Consider the following 22,789-nt stretch of genomic DNA (forward strand, 5'->3'; position numbering starts at 1 on the left):
TGGAGGAAATTGGATTTTGAGAAGGTTTGATTCGATTAAAAGCGAGCAGGAGAGACACGACTCGTGAAAAGTAATTTTGCTCGACAAACTAATAACACCCTGGTTTTTACCTTTTTTCCCCAGCAGGATGTATAACACTTTTTCATGAAGTTCCCTTTCCAATGTCCAATATGGAAATTTTGAACGTAACTTTTGACGTTAATTTTCTCGGGTTTTCCCTCGAGAACGGAGGGTAGAATTTAAATCTGAAGTCACAAACGAACCCAAAAGTCAAACTCAGGAAATGTATGTCTACAATTTTCAACATAATCTCTCAATTAATTAAGAAGGCTCATGTAAAAAATCCAAAATAAGATTCCAGTCGATTCAAACGCTTTTTCCAAACTCGCTCAATTTGTATCTCGAAATACGATCACTTTCGCGAACTTAAATTCTATGGAGTGCCATAATTAATCAGCACGTTAATCAGTTTCTCGACAAACGTTTGTCTGTAGTCATCGGCCTAACAACGTAATCCGAACGACATTTTGGCGAGGTACTCGCTACAGAGTGAGAATCTATCGTAACGTAACAAACACGACCCACAGATAATTACATTACGTTCAAGTAACTAACGTTACAACAGATTCGTGAATAGCTTGGCCTAGTCGATGCACAAACAGACGGCCAGTATTTCGACGATGAAACGTAATACCGTTTGCCTGTGATTGTTCTAATTACTAAGCAGAGCACTAAAATTCTGTCGCTTTGATGCGCCGCTTTTGTCAGGAGAGCTTTGAGCGTACCGTTTAGAGACATCGGAGGATGCATTTTCGAGTTAATTAGACGCACTGAGTGCAAATTATACGTCCAACACTGTATCAGCTGCTTGATAGGCATTGTTGATAGATATTGAGGATAACTGTAATCAATTCGTAATCAGATCCGAAAGTTTGTCGCGGGAAACACCGCGAAAATTTTAGTTTGAGATTCGTGGACTATTATTTGGTTGTTAGGGAGGGGAATTTTTATTTGTTTGACCAATTCGTTGACTGAAGTTGATTAGTTTAATCGGTCAAGGTTGATTACATCGAGAACTAAGAACCCGTTATTTTAAAGAATGCATAAATCGATTTTAAATACGCCAAGCATCAGAAACATAAAATGGAATCATTTTTCGATCCAAAATAAAAGCGTATCCCTTTAAAGAGGTCCACAGCGTCCCAGGCAGAGGAAGCTGCCACTGGATCGTATCGCTAAAACGACGGCAGACGCTCGTAACGGAAATAGGCGACAAACAGGGAGACCGAGAAAGACGTCCGCGAGTTACTCGATTTACTCGAAGATAATCAACATAGACGCTGCCTGTGGAAGCTTCGAGGCGCGTCGTATCAGAGATCCACGTAATTATGTAGGTGCACACACCTAGGCTTCTCGAGTCCTTCGAGCCTTCTCCTTGGACGAAAGCTCTCCAAGTTTCCTAGAGGTAGCTTTCGAAGCGCTATTCCCGGTTTCGGTTGCGTGACTTTAACGAGTTAGTCGCCCAGCCGTGTATAATGCAACGCACGAAACTACAGGCTCACTTTTGTCATCGTGATTAAGGGATGAGGGTTATCTGGGAAATCGAAGAAGAACACTGCTTCACCAATTTTTCTTCAGCTCGATTGATATATTACATAATCATTATTTTTCTATTCGAAAGATGTATGCTTGAAGATAAAGCACAAAAATAATTCAACAATATCGAAAATTCGTTGACATACAAAGAATCCAATGAAACATTATGTCACCTTGACAGGAGAAACACGAACTTGGCGAGAGGAAATATTTTCTTCTCATCGTTTGGCTTGTTTGTGTTTCTAGCACTAGGTGAGTATAGTGCAGTTTGTGTTTGCGTGCTTAGTTTCTGGAAACATACCTTAGTTCTCAGTGCGTAGCATTGTTTGCTAAATGTCGAGGAATTAATGAGATTGTAATTGCAGTGAGATTAATGGTATGTGCGTTCGATATTCTGAACTGATGTCGCAAAAGAAGAACAATATTTTAAAAGTCTTAAAAGAATTGCTTTCTTGGTCTCTTCTAATTGTAAGGAGTAAAATAATAAGAAAATTTTCCTCTGTTTTATTATATAATACCTTTCTTTTCAGTACACGTTTATTTATAGCCTTACAGGAAATCTTTTACACAACACTGTCATCATATTTCCATTTTCTTCTCGAGAAACAGACTCTACTATTAAGGAAATTATTCAGGATATTTACACTCAATTATCACTGTGTACACACCTTGACCAAAGTACACAGAGCGATATCAAATTTCTGATTTTTCATGCAATTTTCAGCTTGGAAATGTCTCTTGAAATTAAAAATGTAATTCAAGGATTTCAACGGTTGCGCGCAACTTCCGGGTTTCTTTTTCGGTCACTCGTTTGACCATTTACCTGCCAGTCTCACGGGGAGAACTTTTATTTTACCGCCAAAGTTAATTAACATGTAGTTACCAAGCGTAGCGGAGACATGAATATGCGAGACCTTGAGGACGCAATTACGTAATTTTGTAGCCGCAGGCATTACTCCTCCGCGTTCCTGCAAAACCTCCTTTTGTGGCACTGGAGTAAAAAGTAAGAAAATGTTCTCGTTAATTACCGAACGAGAATTATCAATTAAAAGTGCCCACAGGAATCGCACCATTTTTAGAAAAGTAAGTCTGACAGAGAAAGTATCGAAACACTCCATATATTCTAAAAGTTCGAATGTAACAATATTAAATAACAAGATTGATTAAAGATGTATACAGAAAATTAATTCTGTCACATGATATCGAAATAATTTCTCCGTTTAAGGTTTCACTCGAGAAATAAAATAATTTGAAATGTAGGTATTTAATATATTTCAATCTCTGAGAATAGATATGTATAAATCGAGTCTTTGGGAATAATTGCGGTCCAGTGTTTCACCCACGCGGGAAAGACTATAAATAATTTATCATAGACTGTAGTGTAGCATAATGGGTTTAAAAGATTCGCGACTGCGGCGTCAAAGTAAACGTAATAAACATAGTTTGCCAGGATAATATGCAAAACGCTCCAAGTACGAAGTTATTTAATACGATATTCCGAATACTCTTCTTCGCATTAACGTATTCAAACGAAATAGATCGAGTTGCGAAGAAGTGGCTAAACGCAATAAAAGAGACAGAACTCTCGGATAAAGGAATCGCTTCGTCCCGATTTTCTTTTTATCTTCGAGTCGGCGCGGCATCTGGAAATAAGTGGTCAAAGCAACGCGGAAGTCGCGACTGGAAGTGTTCGAGCGAAAAGAATTTCAATTAGAGCATCTGGACTCGTAAAAGAAATCTTTGAAATATAAGTCGAAGGTTTAAGTAATTCGGTAGTGATTTGGCGTTTTAAAACGTATTATTTATAAGCAATTTTCATTTTTGGATGATCACTATCGGGGTAATTTTTGAGAATTAAATATGAATAGCATATTATGATAAACTAGAGTTGCAATTGATTCAATGCAAAAACACAGAATTAATATCTACATCTTATAAATATAAATTTTGGATTTGATTTAAGGGTCAAAATACAAATAAATATTTCTACCCAACTCTTCTAACCTAGCGAATGTCTCGGTAACACAATACTCCAACGAAACTACATAGTAATAGAATTCCTCGAAATATCCTTCCGTCGATGGAATGAGATCAAGCCCAATTAACAGATTCATTCGACAAAAGTGGCAGCTGTTTAAATTATTAATAAAGTTCTGTCAATTCGAAGTCACCTCCCCGAAGCTGAATTTTTTGCGAGTTCTTTTCTTTGCCATTCTTAATCAACGCTCTCCCTCAATTTTCACTCGCCGCGACACGAGCCGAGGCAGGAGGCGTTTAAAGGAATCACCAGACGGGAAATTAGCTCGGAAATCGCTTTCGGAGTTGCGAACAACGAGGTTTCCCCCTCTCCACGGGTGACGCGCCGTTTGATTACTATGAAGTTACGCGGCCCGGAAACTTTTATCTGTCAACGACTCGCCCATTCGCGTATTTACGCGTTATCAGACCCTGAGGGATCGTCACTGTCCGCGCGTCGACGAGCGATTGTCGCTGAATTAATTACGCGAGCGACGTAGTCAATATTTGAAACGAAATACGACGAATCCCTGGGTAAATGAATATCATCCGCGACACGAAAGCGCTCCGAGCGTGTCGAGTTAATTTACAGAACAATTAATTAAAGGGGTGTTGGAGGTGAGTCGTGTAACATGCGTGGATCTGTGCCCTTATCGGTGACGGGACGGAATTCTTGAGTTGATAAGGAAGCTTTTGGAGTATTCGACAGGTGTCTTTATCTGGAGGAACATGCGTGTTTTAAAGATGATAAGTAACCTTTTAGAATATTTGATGAGTATTAATTGTATTAGAATGGACAAGAAAATGTAGACTATTTCAGAGTAAGCTTACGAGTTTTTGTTATTAATTCAGACTTCACTTTTGTACGAATACAACGATATTATTCTTAAGGTGCTCAAGATAAAAAAGAATTAGGTAATTCGTCAGGTAATTAAAAAGTTTCGTCCGTAGTCGGACCATTGTAAAATTTCCTTTAAATGATTAATGTTGTCGAGCCACGAACTCGATCTACCGTTTCTACTCGAATTTTCTGGCATTGGTTGCAGCGCCAGTAGTAACGTACTGTATCGGTCAGACCTGGCGGTGAACTCTATATCTGCTTCAAGTCTCCAACGTCCACCACTACTGTTAGTAACACCAGCACACCGATGACACGCTCCATGTTTCTGAAGTAGTAAACGCTACACCATCCCAGACAATACAGATCAGCGTCTGCCAAATACATACATAGTTCCCTAGCATCTGCGGAGTTTCAATGGTACCAGATTGCAAATCTCTGCGGGGAATAGAATATTCGTGGTCATGTGCAGGATATAAAAAAAAAATCACCAAGACCAACAATTCGAAGGGTATTTAGAAACTGATGCACTAATATTTTTCAATATTCTCGAGTTCTACTGCTTTCTACAAATTTTCCTGACTGATTCATGCACCTTTGTTGGAAATACATTTTACTTGAAAAGTTTGCACCTGATCCGAAAATAGATTTCCAAAGTAACTTCACAACTTCAACAAATTTAGCGTTACCTGTTCCGCGATCATAGACAAACTGAGAATAATTCAATCCAGCTTGAAAAGAAGTGGACATACCCCGAATGGATCCCCAACGAAATCAATTTTTTTCGTTCAAAAAAACAACGAAGCTCCGCGTGCGGTATATTCGCTTCGTTCGTTCAGTCTATTCTTTTTTTTTCATTTTCACAAAGAACCGTGGGGCTTTTGTGCTGTTACGACTCGTCCCGCGCACAACAATAAAACAATGGTAGGAAATTATTAGAACGTAGCGACGGTTCATCGTTTGCGATCGTTGACCGGATTTCGGAAACCGTATCACGCGCCCAGGCAACGACGTCGACTGAATTTGGACTCGTATTTCCCGTGGCCGCAACGCGACGAGCGTCTCGATTCACAAACACGACGATATCGATTTCCTATTAGCGTCAGGTGAACCGCCGACGTTACCAGCCACGACTTAGAAGACGCCATTAGTCGTGGACTGGAAGGGATCAACCGTAAGAATTATACAGTGTGATTCTTTAGCTAAATGCCACGGAGGGGCAGCGTGTCTGACCCACTACGAATCACGACTACTTTCAGGACTGATCTATCCTTCTCCCCATAGTAGACAAATACCTTAAAAGAAATTTGTCAATATTTTAATTTTTATAAGGTGTTCATGATACGTTTCTCTGTATTCATCTATAAAACTTACAAATGTTTATTTCAATTGTAACAATTAAATCTTTGAGCATGACTAAAATCCACGACTCAAAAAGCTGTGACAAATAATTCATATTGATACTAATATGCACCGTTACGTAAATCCTCGTAAAATCTCATATAGGCAGAAATGTAGGTAACAAAGGCTGCAAAAATAATTCTTTTACTATCACTATTATTCTTTAATTCTGATGAATTTACAAACACAAATCACGAAGAGTCTCTTTGAAAAAATCCTTTGTGTTTCCAATCCTTTTCAAGATGGCATCAGCAATGTAACTTTGGAAGGTACTTTCACGCTTCCAGCTCAGTTTACAGCCTCTGAAAAATACATATCCCTTGGGAGGAAGGGTGAGCCATTACGCAGAGGATGTAAATACACACTGTTCGACACAGCCTCCATGCCCCTCATTCATGGCACCCTATTCTCCTTAATCTGAGACTGATCTTTCTATCTCCCCGCAATATGCGCATATAAGTCACAAACAACGATGATATCGGCGTTGCATTAACCTTAATTACGTTCGAGCATTAATGTTCGGTATGCGGCAGCTGCTAACGACTCTGACCTCCTAATGCCACGCACGATTGTGTACGGTTGTCATGTGTCAGTGCAGATTTAGATTGAAGCAAAGCTGAAAAGCTATAGTAAACATGCATGTGCAAATCTAAGAAGTCTAAACGAAGCTCCAACACACAAAGAAACGTCTATAGTAGAGGGATACCACTCGAATTGCATTGAAACAATAGGGATACTCGATTCGAGTTCCAATTCTCAACGGACATGCATAATGTTTCATAGCTGACTGATGTTATCGTGATACGGATTAAACGTTACTATGTTACACAGTGCAATTCACTTTAATTGAATATTAATTCAACAACAATATTGCGTTACACGATGCAATAATATTTGATGTTACGCGTTACGATGCTAGGCATTGACGCTGATGGTAAACACTGTCGGAACATTCTGGAGGGAAAGGAAATTCTGTACGTTGCAGACAATTATTATCCAAGTACAGTGCTAGGCAGGAAAGTAGGAAATAAGCAAAGAATTCTATATATTCATTTAAAAAAGTATTTCTATGTGTAAAAGTTGTTAAAGGCAACCGTTCACACCTGAATTATTAAAAAACCTGTTTGACGCGCGAGAAAATTCTCGTTCTGCAATTACCTGCGTGTTCTTCGGATTGAAACATAATGAAACATTGTTAGAGAGAAGTTTCACGAGCAGGCCACGCAAATGGGTGGTAATTGAGAAATTTATATCAGTTGAAATAAAGCATCGCAACAGAGTGAAGCAATTTTAACGCGAAATAAAACTCGCGAGTTGTGTGAATTGCTGTGAAAGTGATGAATTGAAATGATAGAAAATAAAGGACGCTTTATCCGTTGCTGAAAAGTGTTATTCGCACAAGTATGAATTTTTAGTCTTGCCGAGTACTTTTGCTACCAAAGACGATTTTGTTGGTGCAGTTCATCTTATTCTACTAGATTGTAGTCTGTGCAACGCGGAAAAACGAATCAAATCATAGAACGAGACGTGTATCGGAGTTGGATTGACTCGGCACGGAGGGAAAAAGCGAGAAAACTCTCGGAAAGCAACTCGAGTGGCACCCTGTGGGGATCAGTTCACCGCCAACAAGTTAAAGAAGAGGAAGTAACGACGTTCAGGTATAGTACTCACCGTCGTTGTTCGTACGGGCACGTGGCGGCGATGAGCTGGCCGTTGGGAAATTTCGGGAAACGTTATCCCTTGGTTGCGGTTGAGGCCCTTCGAGGTTTGGACTTGGACTGAATTCCGCCCTGAAATCCGCCCTGTCGAAGCCCTCCTCGAACTCGTGCATCAGGTTCATTTCGTCTGGCTCTACGTCGCTTGCAAATTGTTCTCTCAACACTGCCCGCGGTACTGAAACAAACGAACGATTCATCATTAACTACATTTGAAAGTTTAGCCAAAAGGGTGTTAAATGTACCCCTAAACCAAACTCGATCAGCGATCGCGGATTCTATAAAATTTCCACAATTCGGTGGGTTTTTGTCGAAAAATTCAAACCTCGAAGAGCATTGAATTTTCACCACGTGTTGGACGGCATGTTTGCGCTGCCTGTCAACGAAATTGGCGTTTCAAACTGCAGAAACACGCTGAGAAAAATGCACGGAGATAATACCGACACATTTTATACGGGAAACGAGATTTGCTTTCGTGACCCGGCATAAAGGAACAGCTCCACTAAAGTACACGGGACACGTGTCGCGCCCTTAAAAATAGCGCGTTCTTCAGGATGTTATGACCCTATCTTTCGTAAACAACGCTCAATGCTTTTAGGAAATTACAGCTTGAATCGGCTACTTTTTCACGGAATATTTAATTTCACTTTAAAAAATTCCATAAGACTGCAACTAGGCAATGATTTAAAACTCCACGAAGCTTATTTAAGGGATGAAAGAAAGACTTTTAACCAGCATGAGATGCATCAACGAAATTTCGTGCTACATGTAAGGGAACAAACTTTATCTCCGTCTAGAAGGCCATTTAAGCTTTTATTGTGCTATTATTTTATCATGCTGCACCCGAAGATAAAGTAACTCGTACGGCAATTCTCTCTAAGAGGCATTTATGGAAAGTACATTTTTTCGAGAGGAATCGTCAACCTGTATACGGTGGATAAAAAAGTTCTAATAAAATCTAAATTCAAGATCAGAAGCGAATTTCGATGGCGCAATCCTGCACAGAGAGAATTTGTAAAGGCAGTGCCACGACTTGCATTCAAATGTAAATTTGAATTTCTTCGCGCAAAAGGAATGGGAAAAGATACTCGAGCTTTTCTGGAAAAATTTAGAATCAGGGCATCATTTTATGTTTTATTAATGCCTAACATACATCATTTTTAAAATTAACATGCACTTTTAAGTTCTTAAAAGTGAAAGTGTCCGAATTAAGAAACCCATCTGACAAAGTGGGCATTTGGTTCACGAAGGTTGAAAAACATTCATGTTCTTAAACTGTTACGTGTTTTAGATATTCTCTGAGCTTTTAATAAATTTATGACGCAGCGTTATCGATGGAAAATTGCGAGGACAACGATCCGAGAGTTACGAGGCAACGAAACCGCCGGATTTCATGCTTCCAAGAGGGGTTGAGCGCACGACGGAAGTAGCAGCCTCGTATAGTTTACTTACTGCGATTAATAATTGCAATTTAACACCAATGTTGCGGTGCTAGATAGCACAATGGGTTACACGCAGGTTCTGGCTCGGATGCACAGCTACGAGACGCTCTAACCGAACCGGATACATTATAACCCAGCGTCCACGGATAATGGAACAGAGAAAATGTGAGGTCGGGAGTGGATACACCGACATTGCAAATACACATTCGATCGAACGTGTAACGTTTCCCGTGGACGTGATATTGAATAAAAATAATGTTTACTATACCTCTCGTGACAGTAACGCAATAGCTGGCGAACCCTGTGAGTTTAGTTTCCACTTTACTTTTTTGCGTCGTTCAAGGTGCTTCTCGAGTTTTGTAAAGTGGTTTGTAATACTAAAGAAACGTTTCTCGAGGAGTTTCGGGAATGTGTAAAACAAAATTCCGTCCTCGTTGAAACCGTTTCAAGTACAACGGAATATCTATTTTTGGAATTCAACATGTGACATATATTTTTCGTTGAAACCTCCCTTACGGTTACAATGTATTCCACTTCGTTACATAAAAAAATTGTTGACCGTTAACTCGTATGAAATATTAAATCCGAAAGCTGTGCTTGAAACAATTTTATACTATGGTTTTCATACCTGTAGAAGTACAAATTTGCAAAATTTTGTACGAAAAACGTTACACGTTTTCGTAATAAAATAACACAAAAATCTCAAAAGGAACATTGTGTAATGGTTTAATTCACTTGTATTACATTTTTGCTTTTATTTCTACAATGCAGGCTTTCTGTACTTCAAAGCCAGAAATGATAAAAGAATGATTACATATGAAAACTGCGAGCAACTCTGTTCTTCTCTTGTTTTCCATCAATCCTTACGACAATTTTATGCATTTTATGCAAATATTAAAATCTTGCGTAAACTCAAACACGAATATTATTATTTTAGATTAGGAAATAAATTGGAGTCTACTTCCAAACAATGATATAAACTATTTCCTTTCATTTATTTTAATAATATTCCAATAATATTATCAGTATTTAATATTAATAATGGAAACTATTTATTTTATACAAGTTTTCTTATTGCTTCTATTTATATAATTCAACACAAATATTATTATATCGAACATCGTAACGGGCTTAAAGTACTTTGAACCTGTACGTAAATCAACCAGATGTCTGAAGTTGTAATCCTCGTGGGCATGTCAAAATTGTGTACTGAGAATAATGTGGGAAGGGAAACACGACAAAGGAAATGAGATGCAACTAGCATAGTTCTGACAATGAGTTCCATTACCGATCACCCGTGCACGCATCAGTGACCATGTAATAGCTACAGGTTCAATGGAGGCTCCATTACAAAATTTACATGTATATAGAAATTCTCTTGCAAGTAGTTAAAGCAATACCTTGTCGACACAGACAAGTGTTTTTTCTTTTCAAAGTTTTAAACATATTGCACCCTCGCAAGAAAAGTGGAGGACCCCTCCACTTCGTTTAAATTAAAATAAATAGAATACATGTTGCTGTCGATCATAAAAGTATTATTATATTCTTTTTGAATCAAGTAAGCTTTGATTGCACTGGCCAAGCATAATGCGACGCACTCCTGAAGTATAAGTTAGTTGAATAAACCTACTTCTTTGATAATTAGCAACGTAGACAGGCTTGCAAAGTGCTTCGAACCGTGCGGATTACAGAAGAACCCACTTCGGGTTTTCCGGAGCTTTGAAAAGTAAATTGGGTCTCATTAGCCTCCGCGTTTCAGTTTTTCGAATAGTACTATTCCAATTAAGAGTTATACTCGAATTTGAAGTGCTCTTTACTCGCCTGTTTTCCTCAGATTTGTGAATTCAAAACAAACAAATTTCGGCGCAAATGTCACTGTTGCAATTAACAAATAAAGAAATATCGATACAAAAACTGATCATTCCTACCACACTAGCAGCCAGCAGTCATTGAATGACTGAAAGTATTGAATCTACTTTTTTCTTTCTAAATTTCTTCTTGAACTCAAAATAATCCTGCTATCATATAGTTTCTTCATAAAACAAAATTATAATACACTTGTTTAAACGGTATTAAATCTTGTGCTTGAATATAAATCTATATAATATACAAAAGGTAGTGCCATTTTATTCAAAAAATGAAGGAAAACTTCAATACCGAACAACTATTCGTAATTCGATATCAAATATCAAAAGTGTTGTCGTAACGAAATTTTCCTATGAACTAGCCAACGCAAGTTTTTTACAAGCCAGTAGGCCAGGTACGAAACGACAACAAACAAACGTGATTTGCTTACAATGGGAGCAGTTGCAGCCAGCTCGAAACTCAGTTATCACATATGTGCTCGCGCAAGTGATTTCATCGTGTCCCTATTGTTGTTATCGTAATTGTGCATTTTAATCCGCTGCGCAATGAAAGGGCTACGCCCGTCACGTAATTGAATGCGATATCGAGATTGTCCTGTAACGGCTAGCGAGAATATTGCGCGGCAAGTAGGATGGAAAAATATAGTAGCGATTGTTTTCGACGATACGAGCACCGATATTGACTGGGGAAAACAGCTTCGTGTGATTTTAGATTCGAGTTAATTTCCAAAACAAACACACCAATTTCTGATTAATCCGATAGACAAATTACACGTGGGACGTATTATCCTCGACTGCTGCAAATATTCTGCAGGAAATGAACTCCAACTGAAATAGAATATCAAAATCTGGAACAATAAATTGACCCACAGTCCTTGTATCTGTGAGAATGCAAAAAAGACAATAGATGTCTCATAGTGAAATAAGTAAACGCGAACGGTTGGGAATTTGTTTACAATGCATACGACCACTGTTATTACGCTACATGTAAAATTCAATTGCATCCATTCTGGTTCAGCGAAATGCAAATTATCTCAAGCAGCGCGACAATCGTTGAACCGACTAAGGCGGCGAGAATGACGAAGCTTATCAACGCGTATCGCATTTGCCGTTAGCTTAACGCGCAGGCTATCGTATTAACCTGATGCCCCGTTGTTCGCCTGGATTTCGGATACAGGGAACGGCCACCATGGGGCCAGGGTAATTATGAGAACGTAGAATTTATAGCCAGCACGTGTGGCTTTCGCCTCTTCGATCTGCGCGGCGCCAAACCTCTTGAAACCATGGTATTAACAGGTTTCGAGCTCGTCTGGGCTCGCAGCCTGCGACCAAGTGGCATTAAACGTCACCGATACACTGAACGTGAATGCATCCGGTAAAGATCGCAATCGTACGTACGCTGGTCCGCAGGTGTTAGAACCAACAGGTCTGCCGTAATGTTCCCACAAAGATCAGACACGGACGGAATTGTTATTCTGGTAAACGTTCTCCATACCGAGTGTAAGATAAGTTCGTCCCATTGCGTCTTGAATGAAAATTCTGATTTTGGAGAATATTAGAAATAAATAAATTAAGTTATATTCACGCTTGTTTCTTTGTTTGCCTCAAAGGCGATACAACCTTTTAGTTCGTGTTTATCAAGAACGTTCGTTTCTTTTTAATTTATCTTACATGTGAAATAAAATTAATTTCTGTTTTTGCCTTAAAGACTATACAATCCTTTAGTTTATATTCATCAAGACCGTCCTTCAGTTACCATTCAATCCTTCCGAAAAAAATAAAAAAACAGTTCCCAATTGCAATTGCCAATTAAAGCCACGTTAAAAAGTTCATTCGATCGGAACAATCGAGAAGGTCCAACATCGCAAGGCGATTCAACAACGACCGATCTCTGATACAGATCCCCATCGTTGTATCATTTCGCTGAATCGAGAGGTTGGCGATGCGTGGCGGTAAAGCAGCCTCCAATGGCTCGAAGAGAAGACGAGGCGGGTCCAGTCGAGGCAATTATTGTTCCCCGAAGTCCCATCAGCGAGAGATATCGTCGCAGACCCTGGCAGTTCGAAGGTGTTCTCTAAATTTTGCGGAACCCTTGGCTCCGACGTCGCCATCCGCGCGCTAATAAGATCCGTGTAATACGCGAAGGGTCAATTTCGTTCATGGAAGGTCAATTTTCGTTCGTGAAGGGTACCTGGAGGATCCAACGTTCCCTGGTCGGTCGTTCGACCGGCGATATTCCTAAAGCTTTCTCCAGGCTACTGTCCGTTAAGCTCGTTATCGATGTAACACTGATTAAAGGACCGCCCAGACGAAAGTCGTCTCTCACTCCTTCTTTTCTTTTTCTACAATCACTTTTTCCAAGTTCCTGTGCGTGATTCTGAGCCTGATCAATTGGAAAGTGTAATTATTTCTTTGCTTCGGTGTGCATTTAGAATGAACTACTAAAGGAAGGAACGAATGAAATACTAGAGATGTACAGATGTACTTGTTTAATTTGTTACTTTGTGTCCACAAAACTAGAGTTTCTTTGGGAAATATAAATCATCCCTCGAAATAAGCTTGAAAAATGAAAGAAACGTAAGTTCCATCTGCAGTTAATGTCCGATCGAGGACGTTCGCGTTCAAACTAATTTCGAGCCGGCGAATGAAATAATTTTGCTGGAAATAATACTCGGAAAGGGCGTTCCGTGGCGTCGAAGTGGAAAGAGAGCTGCAACGGGTTGCAACGCTCAAGCGTGTTCCATTGGCGATGCAGGCCAAGCGTCCTTTCGTCCGTTGCCGTGCATACGTTCCTAATTTCACGAAACGTCACCAGGCCACGCGGAGAACAATTTGGAATAGCCAAATCTGCATACCGACCGTTTCTCATCGTCATTGGAGATCACGAAGCATGTACAGCGTTTAGCAGAGACATCACGGGCATTCGCGATGCTTTCCCCAATTAATTTTCTCGGCGCAAATTAGGGGGAAGTTGAGCGAGCACTGCGCATCATACTTGCACGTGAAAATATGGTCTACAGATTTTCTACAAATTGGATTCATTTGCAACGCAAAACGCAGACATTAATGTACTAAATTTTGTTCAATTTGAAGTACATAGACCAAGAATATTTTTATAAATATTTAATATCTCATCGATCACGTGTTCGAACTATTTTCATTTCGAATACCGATGCTGCTATTTCTTCCATGAAAACAGTAATCTAAAATAAATATTATTCTACCTCAAGCCGATCTTGATGTAGAGTAATGATCGCGCAAAAGCTTCTCTTGGGTCGAACAAATGGCGGAAAATATTATTTCAAGAGACGAGAAGAGGTCCTTTGTTAAGCTCGAGGACCCTTTTGAAGCGACTTCTAACGCATTAGAAATCTCAGGATATCGCTGTCGTGGCTTCAAGAATAGAAAGGAAGAGTTTAAAAGAAAAAGGTAGAAACGGCGGTGGCACGGAAAAACGACGAGCCAGAGCACCGCGACCAAAAATTTCCACAAATCCCACGGGGACACATCCGACACGTCGGTCAGGACCTTCCGCCCGGGCGTTTCCGTCGGATTTTTTTCGACGGCCATTCGATCAGCCGCATTCATCGCGTAAAATCCAAAATCGCTTTACAGCGGCGTGCATCGACCGCGAAACAATGACCCGTTCCTGCTCACTCTGAAACCTTTGTGTCGGGGATGAGAATATTGGCAAAAATACGTGGTGTCCATAAAATTCTTATCTACTTCAACGAAATAACCTTTTATTTCATTTTCATGAGTCGTAGTTAATTAAACTTTTCATCTATATTTACATCCTATTTCATCAGAACCCACATCGAATATAAGTGCAAACAGTATACCATCCATAAAACAAAACGAAAAATACACATCAAGTCCTGTAATAACGGCCTTGCGTATTTTATACATTCATGGCGCGTATAAACACGAAAAATGTATGGTAAACGTTCCAGAATTTATGCTTTCGCGCAAAAATAAATATTAACATCATTATATTAATTTATTAAAAGTTTACTTCGACACGTTTTTTCGCGTGCATTTCCAAATTAGCATACGCCACGTATGCATGAAAGTAGTAGTATCACGATAGGGGTAACAATTCATTGGTACGTCACAACTAATTCTAAATTCATAATCTTTTTTATCAAATTAACCGAAAACCGAAGGAAAGCGATTTCCATGTTTGCGGTTTGTCTGGAAACGAATCTTGCACGATAACTTCTTGGATGTCTGGAGACAAAGAGGCAAAGGTTACTCAATAACCATCACGGAACTTGGCGGAGAAATAAATTAACGCTCGAGAGGGGGATTTACGTGGAAAAACAACAAGGTGGCAAGAGTTTCTGGGCGACGACGGCGAGGCAAAGTAAATAAAGCGGAGTGTTGCGCGATGGAATAAGGTAAACTTGTCGTCCTACGAAATTGATTAATGGCGGCTCGGGGCATATATAGAACCGAGCGAGAGGTTCGAACTTTAAAACCGACCGCGGCTATTAATTACAAGCCGCGCCGGAAAGTTCTTGTCGGTGGAGACCGATCGACGACGCCCGGGAAAGCGAATTCGCGTTAATACCGAAGACGAAATGAATGCAATTCTTCAGGGAAAACGAAGAACGAAAAATCGCGTTTCTATCGAAAGTAATTTAACCGAGTGGTCCTAGGTGACCCGATTCGATTTTAGCGTGAAACTATGAAAGTGAACAGCTCACGCTTTAAAATGCGCTGAAAGTGATTGATGGGGAAGAAAAATACATTTTATTTCTTATCTATTTCACCTCGCAACTGTACATGTTTCCAATAACAATCCGTTATTTGCTACCGACAAAACAGAAAATTGTTTCAAAATGTTTTCTCAGAATTGAAAGGGGAAGTTAATGTTGATGAAATATGATAAAATATCCTCCAGAAATATATTATAAAAGATTTAGAAATGTTTAATCCAAATTTTTGTATACGTGACGAATCGATTAATCGCGCAGAATACGAAAAAGGATAGTTCAAGAAGAGTGAAATACGATCAACAGGAAGCACTTAGAATCGTTACACGCGGCTACACATTCTGGTGATGAATAACTCAGAGAACTCATAACCGTGCATCACAGAGGGATATCATAAATCGGCTGATTTCCATCTCGGCTGCGTTTCTGATTTAGAACGCCGTGAGTTTTCAAAAGCACCCTGTGTTCGAAATGAACCCTTACAACCTGTAAAAAGTACTGGCATACCAAATTTCAGTGGGCAATATATGAGCCCCCTCAAATTTTCTAACTTTTTCCTCTAAGATTATTTCTTATCTACGACAGTTTGCGCATTACTGCTTTGTAGCGGTTTAGTTAATAATAATTCCCATTTATGACATATCGTTCTACTTTGAAGAATGAAATTTTTGCACGTGGTCCCAATTCGATAACGACCAGCTGTAGATATCATCACCAGGAGTACAACGAGGCTTCACAGAATCTAAAATTGAACGCCTCGATTCCTCGAATCGCATCGCGAAAAGTCGACGTCAGAAATGAAATTCTTTCTCGTAGCGCCGTCATCTCCTTTCATTTCCACCCTTAAAATTCAACGAACGCTCGAAAAACGTTCGTTTCATTCGAATGGCACGCCGGGGCAAGAATTTCTAATTATCCAAGAAATTTAAATAGCCAACAGTTAATAGACGTCGGGCGCAGAAAGTCGACAACAAAGTGAACCGAAGAAATTAGGGCGCCGTTATCGCGGCGCGATATTAACCATAATTTTCGTTCGCATGACGGATACCGGCGCGTTCCAATTAATCCTCCGAAATTCTTCGTCGAATTTCGACGCCGGGCACCGGTCGCGGGAGAATCGTTTTCAACGATGCAATTAAGCTTCGAGTTGCAATCAATTCGAGCGGCCTCATTAGCGGGTGAGGAAACAATGCGATATTGTGTTGCGAGTCGAAGGGAAGCGTCGCGAAATTTTTCACTGAAAAATTTCGGCTGGTCCCAAACAGGAAGAAATCACGAGCCTTGGTTAATACGACTGTTGCGCTGCCTATGAAAGAGACTCCGTTTCTCGGGTGTATTCAGTTGGGAGCCATCTTTTGGGGTTGTCTGCCAAATGAATGGCATTTTTTAAGAAAATTTTGAATTGTGTCATATTAAATAGGATAGGTTTGGATTTAAGTAATTTATTTCGATGTTATTTGGTTTATATTAGTCTTTGAACAATTAACTATTCCAGGATTAAGGGAAGAGTTCAAGTTCCAGTTTATATATCTTAGAGAGAGAGTGGCTGAAATAAAACTGAAACGATTCTAAATTACACCGTGAATGGAAGTGTGGATCATGGAGATGTGCTTCTTATGTGACACCTACACCATACTCTAATTTGTTTTTATGAACCACTTCCGTAAACTACGCCAAGAAAGCATCCAATTTATACAAATTTCCACTCCCATTAATTCATACCGTTCAATCGCTAAGGAAGTGATCATGTCCCTTGAAGGGATATCCCAATTTCAAGCTGGACTTATGGTGTCTTCTCAGAAGGGACATCACTCGGACATCCGAGTGCAAGGGTTAAGATCTGGCTTGGCGCCAGACTTGTGCGTCGGAGCGGAATAGAAACTCTTCGCTCCCGCCTTAGCGTCGAGCCGTTCGAAGAACGGTGTCAAGTGGAACGCGCGAATAAAAAAGGAAAAAAGCGTTACGCTTGAAACGCGTCGCGGAAATCCGGCTAGACTGGCTGCTTGACTTTGTTTATTCGATCGAGAAAGCTTAAAGCAATTACTCGTCATAAGAATACTACTAAGCTAGCAGCGTTTTAATCACAGTACAGATTTTCTACGAATTGTGTCAATAAATTTGTACAATTTTGTTTAACAGACCGTATACGTAAACAGCATTATTAACCGTCATAATTGAGGTGAATTAATCAAGCTCTCAGCTTTAAAATATTCAACGGTAATTATCCACCTCATTAAGTATGAAAATTAGTTCCTAACGCAGACTGGCTACCGGGTGTTTCACGGGGAATATCATTCATTTCAAAGGAAAAGCTTCAAAGTAAACTTGGAGCTCTTATCCCTAGCCTCATATTACATTGTCTACTTGCGCCCAACACTTACATACGTAAACATAATATTTATGGTTCTTAACCGAGCAAACATCTATTTGACTATTTTATTAAAATTAGTAAACGTATATCAAATTATTCATTACTTGACACGATTGCTACTGTTAGTCACCTGATACAAAAATGTTTATGAAAAGATTGAAATTGATACATCGAATTATTTTTTTTTTTTTAAATAATGTCTTATTGTGGTCAATATCTAGCACTTCGAATTGAACACATGAAACTTGCCAATAAACACATGTTACTGTAATTATTAAATAATACAGTGCTCTCATTAAAATAAAATAAATGATACTAAATAAAAATCTCATAATTCAAGTGTTAAAACAGTAGAGAAGCCTAGTATAAAGTAAATGTAAGTAATTTACCCTGAGAATCATTTTTCGCGTTCAGTCTCTGTAAAAGCTTTTACCAAATCGCATTCAGCAAAGTAATCGCCCTCACCTCGTTGCATGAAGTTGAAAGAAATATCTGGGTAGCCAGAACGCACACGAAACAATGGAAAAACAGAAATGTAATTTAGTAAGGCAGGTTTCAGTCGAACGAATACAACCGCCTGGCTCTGGCTACACATCGACTGTAACTACTTAAACCGTACACGAACGATAAGTCTGCAGCCAGGACGATGTAAATTCGCATTGTTTGAATTTGCACGCGAGAAATGCATTAGAACAGATTGTACTCGTATCGTTCCTTATTCGGTTGGCCACTTTATTCGACTAATTTACATGTTTAATTCGCTTTTCCCTCCGACTATCTGCATATTCATTTTAAACGCAACGACGATAATAATGGCTAAGATTTTCGTGCAGATTCTGTTTCTATGTAATATTATAATTGCATACCGCATGCAAGAGAGAACAATTTCCATAGTTTGTCTAATTGATATCGAACGATCCACATTCGTTCCATTTGGTACAGATTTGTTTACGTTTACGTTTTAATTACTCGGTGACGACGATAATAATAAATCAATTTTTCGTACGAATTCATTTTCTATGTATTTATAATAACTGCATAACGCGTACAGTAATTTTCCTATTCGTTTGTCAGATTAATTTTACTCCGTCCACGTTCGTTGCAATTGTCGCAAATTTATTAATGCTTTGATTATTACGCGAGTATACGGTTCATTGTCATTTACATGTGGGAAACCCAAAGAGAAGTTCGACCAAATAATTACACTTAACTAAATAGGGTGCACGTTCTCGTTGTAGAGGTCTATGCAGTAACAAGAGAAGAATACGATGAAATAAAATTACGCTCCCGTTTTATTCGACCAATTTGCATCCGTAATACGAGTGGTCCCTTTTACTAATTGTCTTTTAAATTGCGTGCTTAAATATTTTAGGGAATTTCAATTTAAAAGACGAACAAGAGAAAGAGATGGAGGAGGAGGAGGAGGAGGTGAATAAGAAATTGTTGAAAATCAACTCTGCGTGGCCAGAATTGAACAGAGAATTTTACCAACGCTGAACGAGCCCATACGAGGTTCAATTCTTCTCTTTGTCAAAGGTTTCCACGCAATACCGTACCGGTGCACGAGTTTCTGCTTAAACAACCGTAAAATGTATCTCTTCGACGACACAGCTTTCACGACGAGACTGACCCGTTGGCGTAAATAGACAAGGGTTACCTCCACCGACGTAACTTTCGAATAGCCCCTCTTTTCGACCACGCAATAACTGCGTGCAATATTGTTGTTTGCACACTCCTTCGAGTTTACCTTGTCGGGTAGTCGGTTACGTGGACATCGCCTCTTTTGTGCCCGGTGACTTGGCAAGTGACTCGGCGATGCCGAACCAAAAGGGACGAACGGTGCACGTCAAATGTAATAACTTTGCTATTGAAGTCAGGTTGAACATAACATGGGTCTAGAATGCTGTTGAACCTTCTTGGCTGCATGGTAACTTCTGTTGACCTTTCCACGTGTTCTCTAACCATAGCATCATTTGTAATTACTAAACTGCGGATATTTATGCAAATTTATATTTTCACAGATAGAGAAAAGAAATTGAAACTTAATAGAAAGCATGCCTTATTATCGAAATGGTATAACAAGCATATTATTGTTATACGTATATTCTTGTAGATTTTCCCATATTTCCATTTGCCATAAGTGTATAAACATCCACAGTAACTTAGAGTAATTACTATTAAATTATTATTAAAATTATAAATTTAATATTATGCCAAGGAAAAATATGAAAATATGGAAATAATAAAGTAGACCGTAGATATTGTTTTAATGTTTAGATACGCTTTATCCACAAGATGCCTCTCACTATGATCTTTTCGCTGCCGAGTTTGATCTGGAGGCTCCGCATATAGAAGACTGCACCCGTTTGTAGGTGCTTCTAAGGCCGGATCCAATGGAAAAGCCTTATCGAAGGGTCCTCTAGCGAATCTAGGACGAAACGCCACAATACTGTTGCTCTTACAACGAAGAATATTACTTCCTTTATAAATGAATACTTCAATAGAAAGAGGGATACTCTACGAGGACATACTGTGTTCACGTAATAAAACCCTTGGATAGTAGAGTGTCTCAATAGTAGAGCATTCGAGTAATGAAGATTTATATCAGTGTTTCTCAGTAAATGTTGCATATTTCTACTTTTATAGTACTTAATACTATTTTCTCAGTTAATAACATACAGATCTATGCATCACTAATAATTCGTTTAAAAAATCATAATTTATCTTGTGTTAGATACTGTAAATATAAAATACATTTGAACATTAATTATGCTTCTCATTTTACGAGACATTTATTTGGTGGATAGTCGATCTGTGCTGATATGTTTAATAATCATTAATATTGCTATATGTTAATTGTAATTATGCGTGTAGTCAATAGCAACGGTTGTACATTTATTCGTTATTACTTAATTAGGTCTTGCTTGGGTTCATTCATGCAGTCCTTCAAATCCAATCAACATAATAAATATTTATTCGGTTCTGATTTGTACCGTGACGTCAATCAGTTTAATTAATTACATTATTGTTAATACGTACTTATTGTAAAACATCTGTGCAATTGTTATTGTTCACATTTTTTATGCTACAGTTGTCTAAACAGTCATCGTAAGACAATGAAGGTTATGAATGTTAAATCAATTCAGTATCGATTATTTATTTCCTTAATACGTTGACTGTCACAGCACCCATACATAGCAAACAGGGCTTTTCACTATGGAATTACAAAAATTAATTTTCAAGGTCAATTCTTAAGTAAAATAAATCTCTATAGAATTCATGAATTAGAAAAAATAGTTCCTTGAGTCTGAACATTAATTTCCATTATTGAACGTTTATCCAATAAAAGAATTCTTATTAAGCAGAATAATTTCAATTCAGTGCCAAACAAGTTATAGCTATTGCGCCATCTGCGCCGCTAATTTCGACAAATTTGCACGGACTTCGCGTTGCATCGATTAATCGAGGCGAATTCGTATTTCTTCTACTGTTGGATCTTGGAATAAAGTGCACCCGATTGCGAGCTTTTCGACGACGCGCGACGCGACGATCGGCCGTCGAAGTTTTACGCGGCACCTAATTAGGTGCGCTCGGGAATTACGAACTTCGTTAACGATGCTACACAAATTCCAGTGAATTTTTTTTCATTAAATACACAAGGATTTCATTTTTAATCCGTGAGAATACCATTTTTAAATATTCCTTTGTTTTCTACAACGCAATTTTTCACTCGACACATTTCTTAATTAAATACAAATTTTTTAATTACCGTTATAGGAAATAATGTCCATCGAGCCAGCCGACCAACCGGTTGCAAACAACCTGCAATTTTTCAACGAAAAGCAGAATCGAATTAAACGCGCAGATTAAAAGCAAGTGCGAGGGTTGGAAACGCACCAAAAAAAGGAAATGAAATTTGCGTAATCGAATTTGGCTATTCCGCGAGCGTGTTTATGTTCGTTATTCGCGCCACGAATGAACGTTGTAATTTTGCAATTGGATCGCGGCGATTTTTTGCCCAGAAATGAAATTTATGGTAACAATAAAATATTCGTCTCGAATGTACGTGACGTGTTTATTTCTTATTTTGAAACCAATTGCTGCAATTTTTGCGTAATTTAATTGAGTTGCTCATGTTTTATTGTCGTATCGTTTCGCTTTTATTATCGTGGTTTCATTTAATTTTTATTTACATCATTGTTGCATTTACAAATAACCGCATTATTGACAATATATATACCGTTGATAGTAATTTTTCTAGAAAAAATTACTGATTAATCTTTCTTTCCTTTTGGCTCGCATTATTTATTACATTTCAATATTGGAATCTATATGTTATTAGTATTTATATGGTGTACATGTACCTTGAATCACGTATCACGTATGTTACATCAAATAATAAGACTCGACAGATATTTATCTTTCCTGAAGGAAGGGTAGGAATGTTCATTACAAAAACTTGGAGACCGTCAGAGGTGGGTTTAGGGACACTTTTCACCATGGATCGAGCTAGATTGCTTTTTCTCAAGGCATGGAGAAATGGCCAAAAATGGCTCAAAAATGGCCAAAAATGGGAAAAAAAGATAACTTTTTGGTGACGATATTTTAAACTATTTTGAAAGAAGATAAATTTTTGTGGGATTAAACGCAATTCGAATGTAAGAGGAAAAAATGTACGGGAAACGTTTTCTGAAACATCAAATGTCATTTATGTGAGTGCCGTGCAGCGGTACATGACAGTTCGTGTGAAAGATCGAAACCATTAAAAACTCTTTCACACGAACTTATTTTTCGTTGAGACTCCTACATATGGGGGCTCGTCCGGGA

The 22,789-nt window shown here is 38.7% G+C and overlaps 1 protein-coding gene across 3 annotated transcripts in view; it reads right to left on the reverse strand.

Moving 5' to 3' along the window:
• Positions 1 to 22,789, reverse strand: part of LOC128883015 (uncharacterized) — a 262,323-nt gene that overhangs the window by 21,388 nt on the left and 218,146 nt on the right. For all 3 annotated transcript variants that reach the window (XM_054134977.1, XM_054134985.1, XM_054134969.1), the window contains exon 6: positions 7,523 to 7,744. In XM_054134977.1, the coding sequence (XP_053990952.1) occupies positions 7,523 to 7,744 (222 nt within the window). The remainder of the gene's footprint in view (positions 1 to 7,522; positions 7,745 to 22,789) is intronic.

The sequence above is a fragment of the Hylaeus volcanicus genome, chromosome 1 (assembly GCF_026283585.1).
Source record: "Hylaeus volcanicus isolate JK05 chromosome 1, UHH_iyHylVolc1.0_haploid, whole genome shotgun sequence".
NCBI classification, from domain to species: Eukaryota; Metazoa; Arthropoda; class Insecta; order Hymenoptera; family Colletidae; genus Hylaeus; species Hylaeus volcanicus.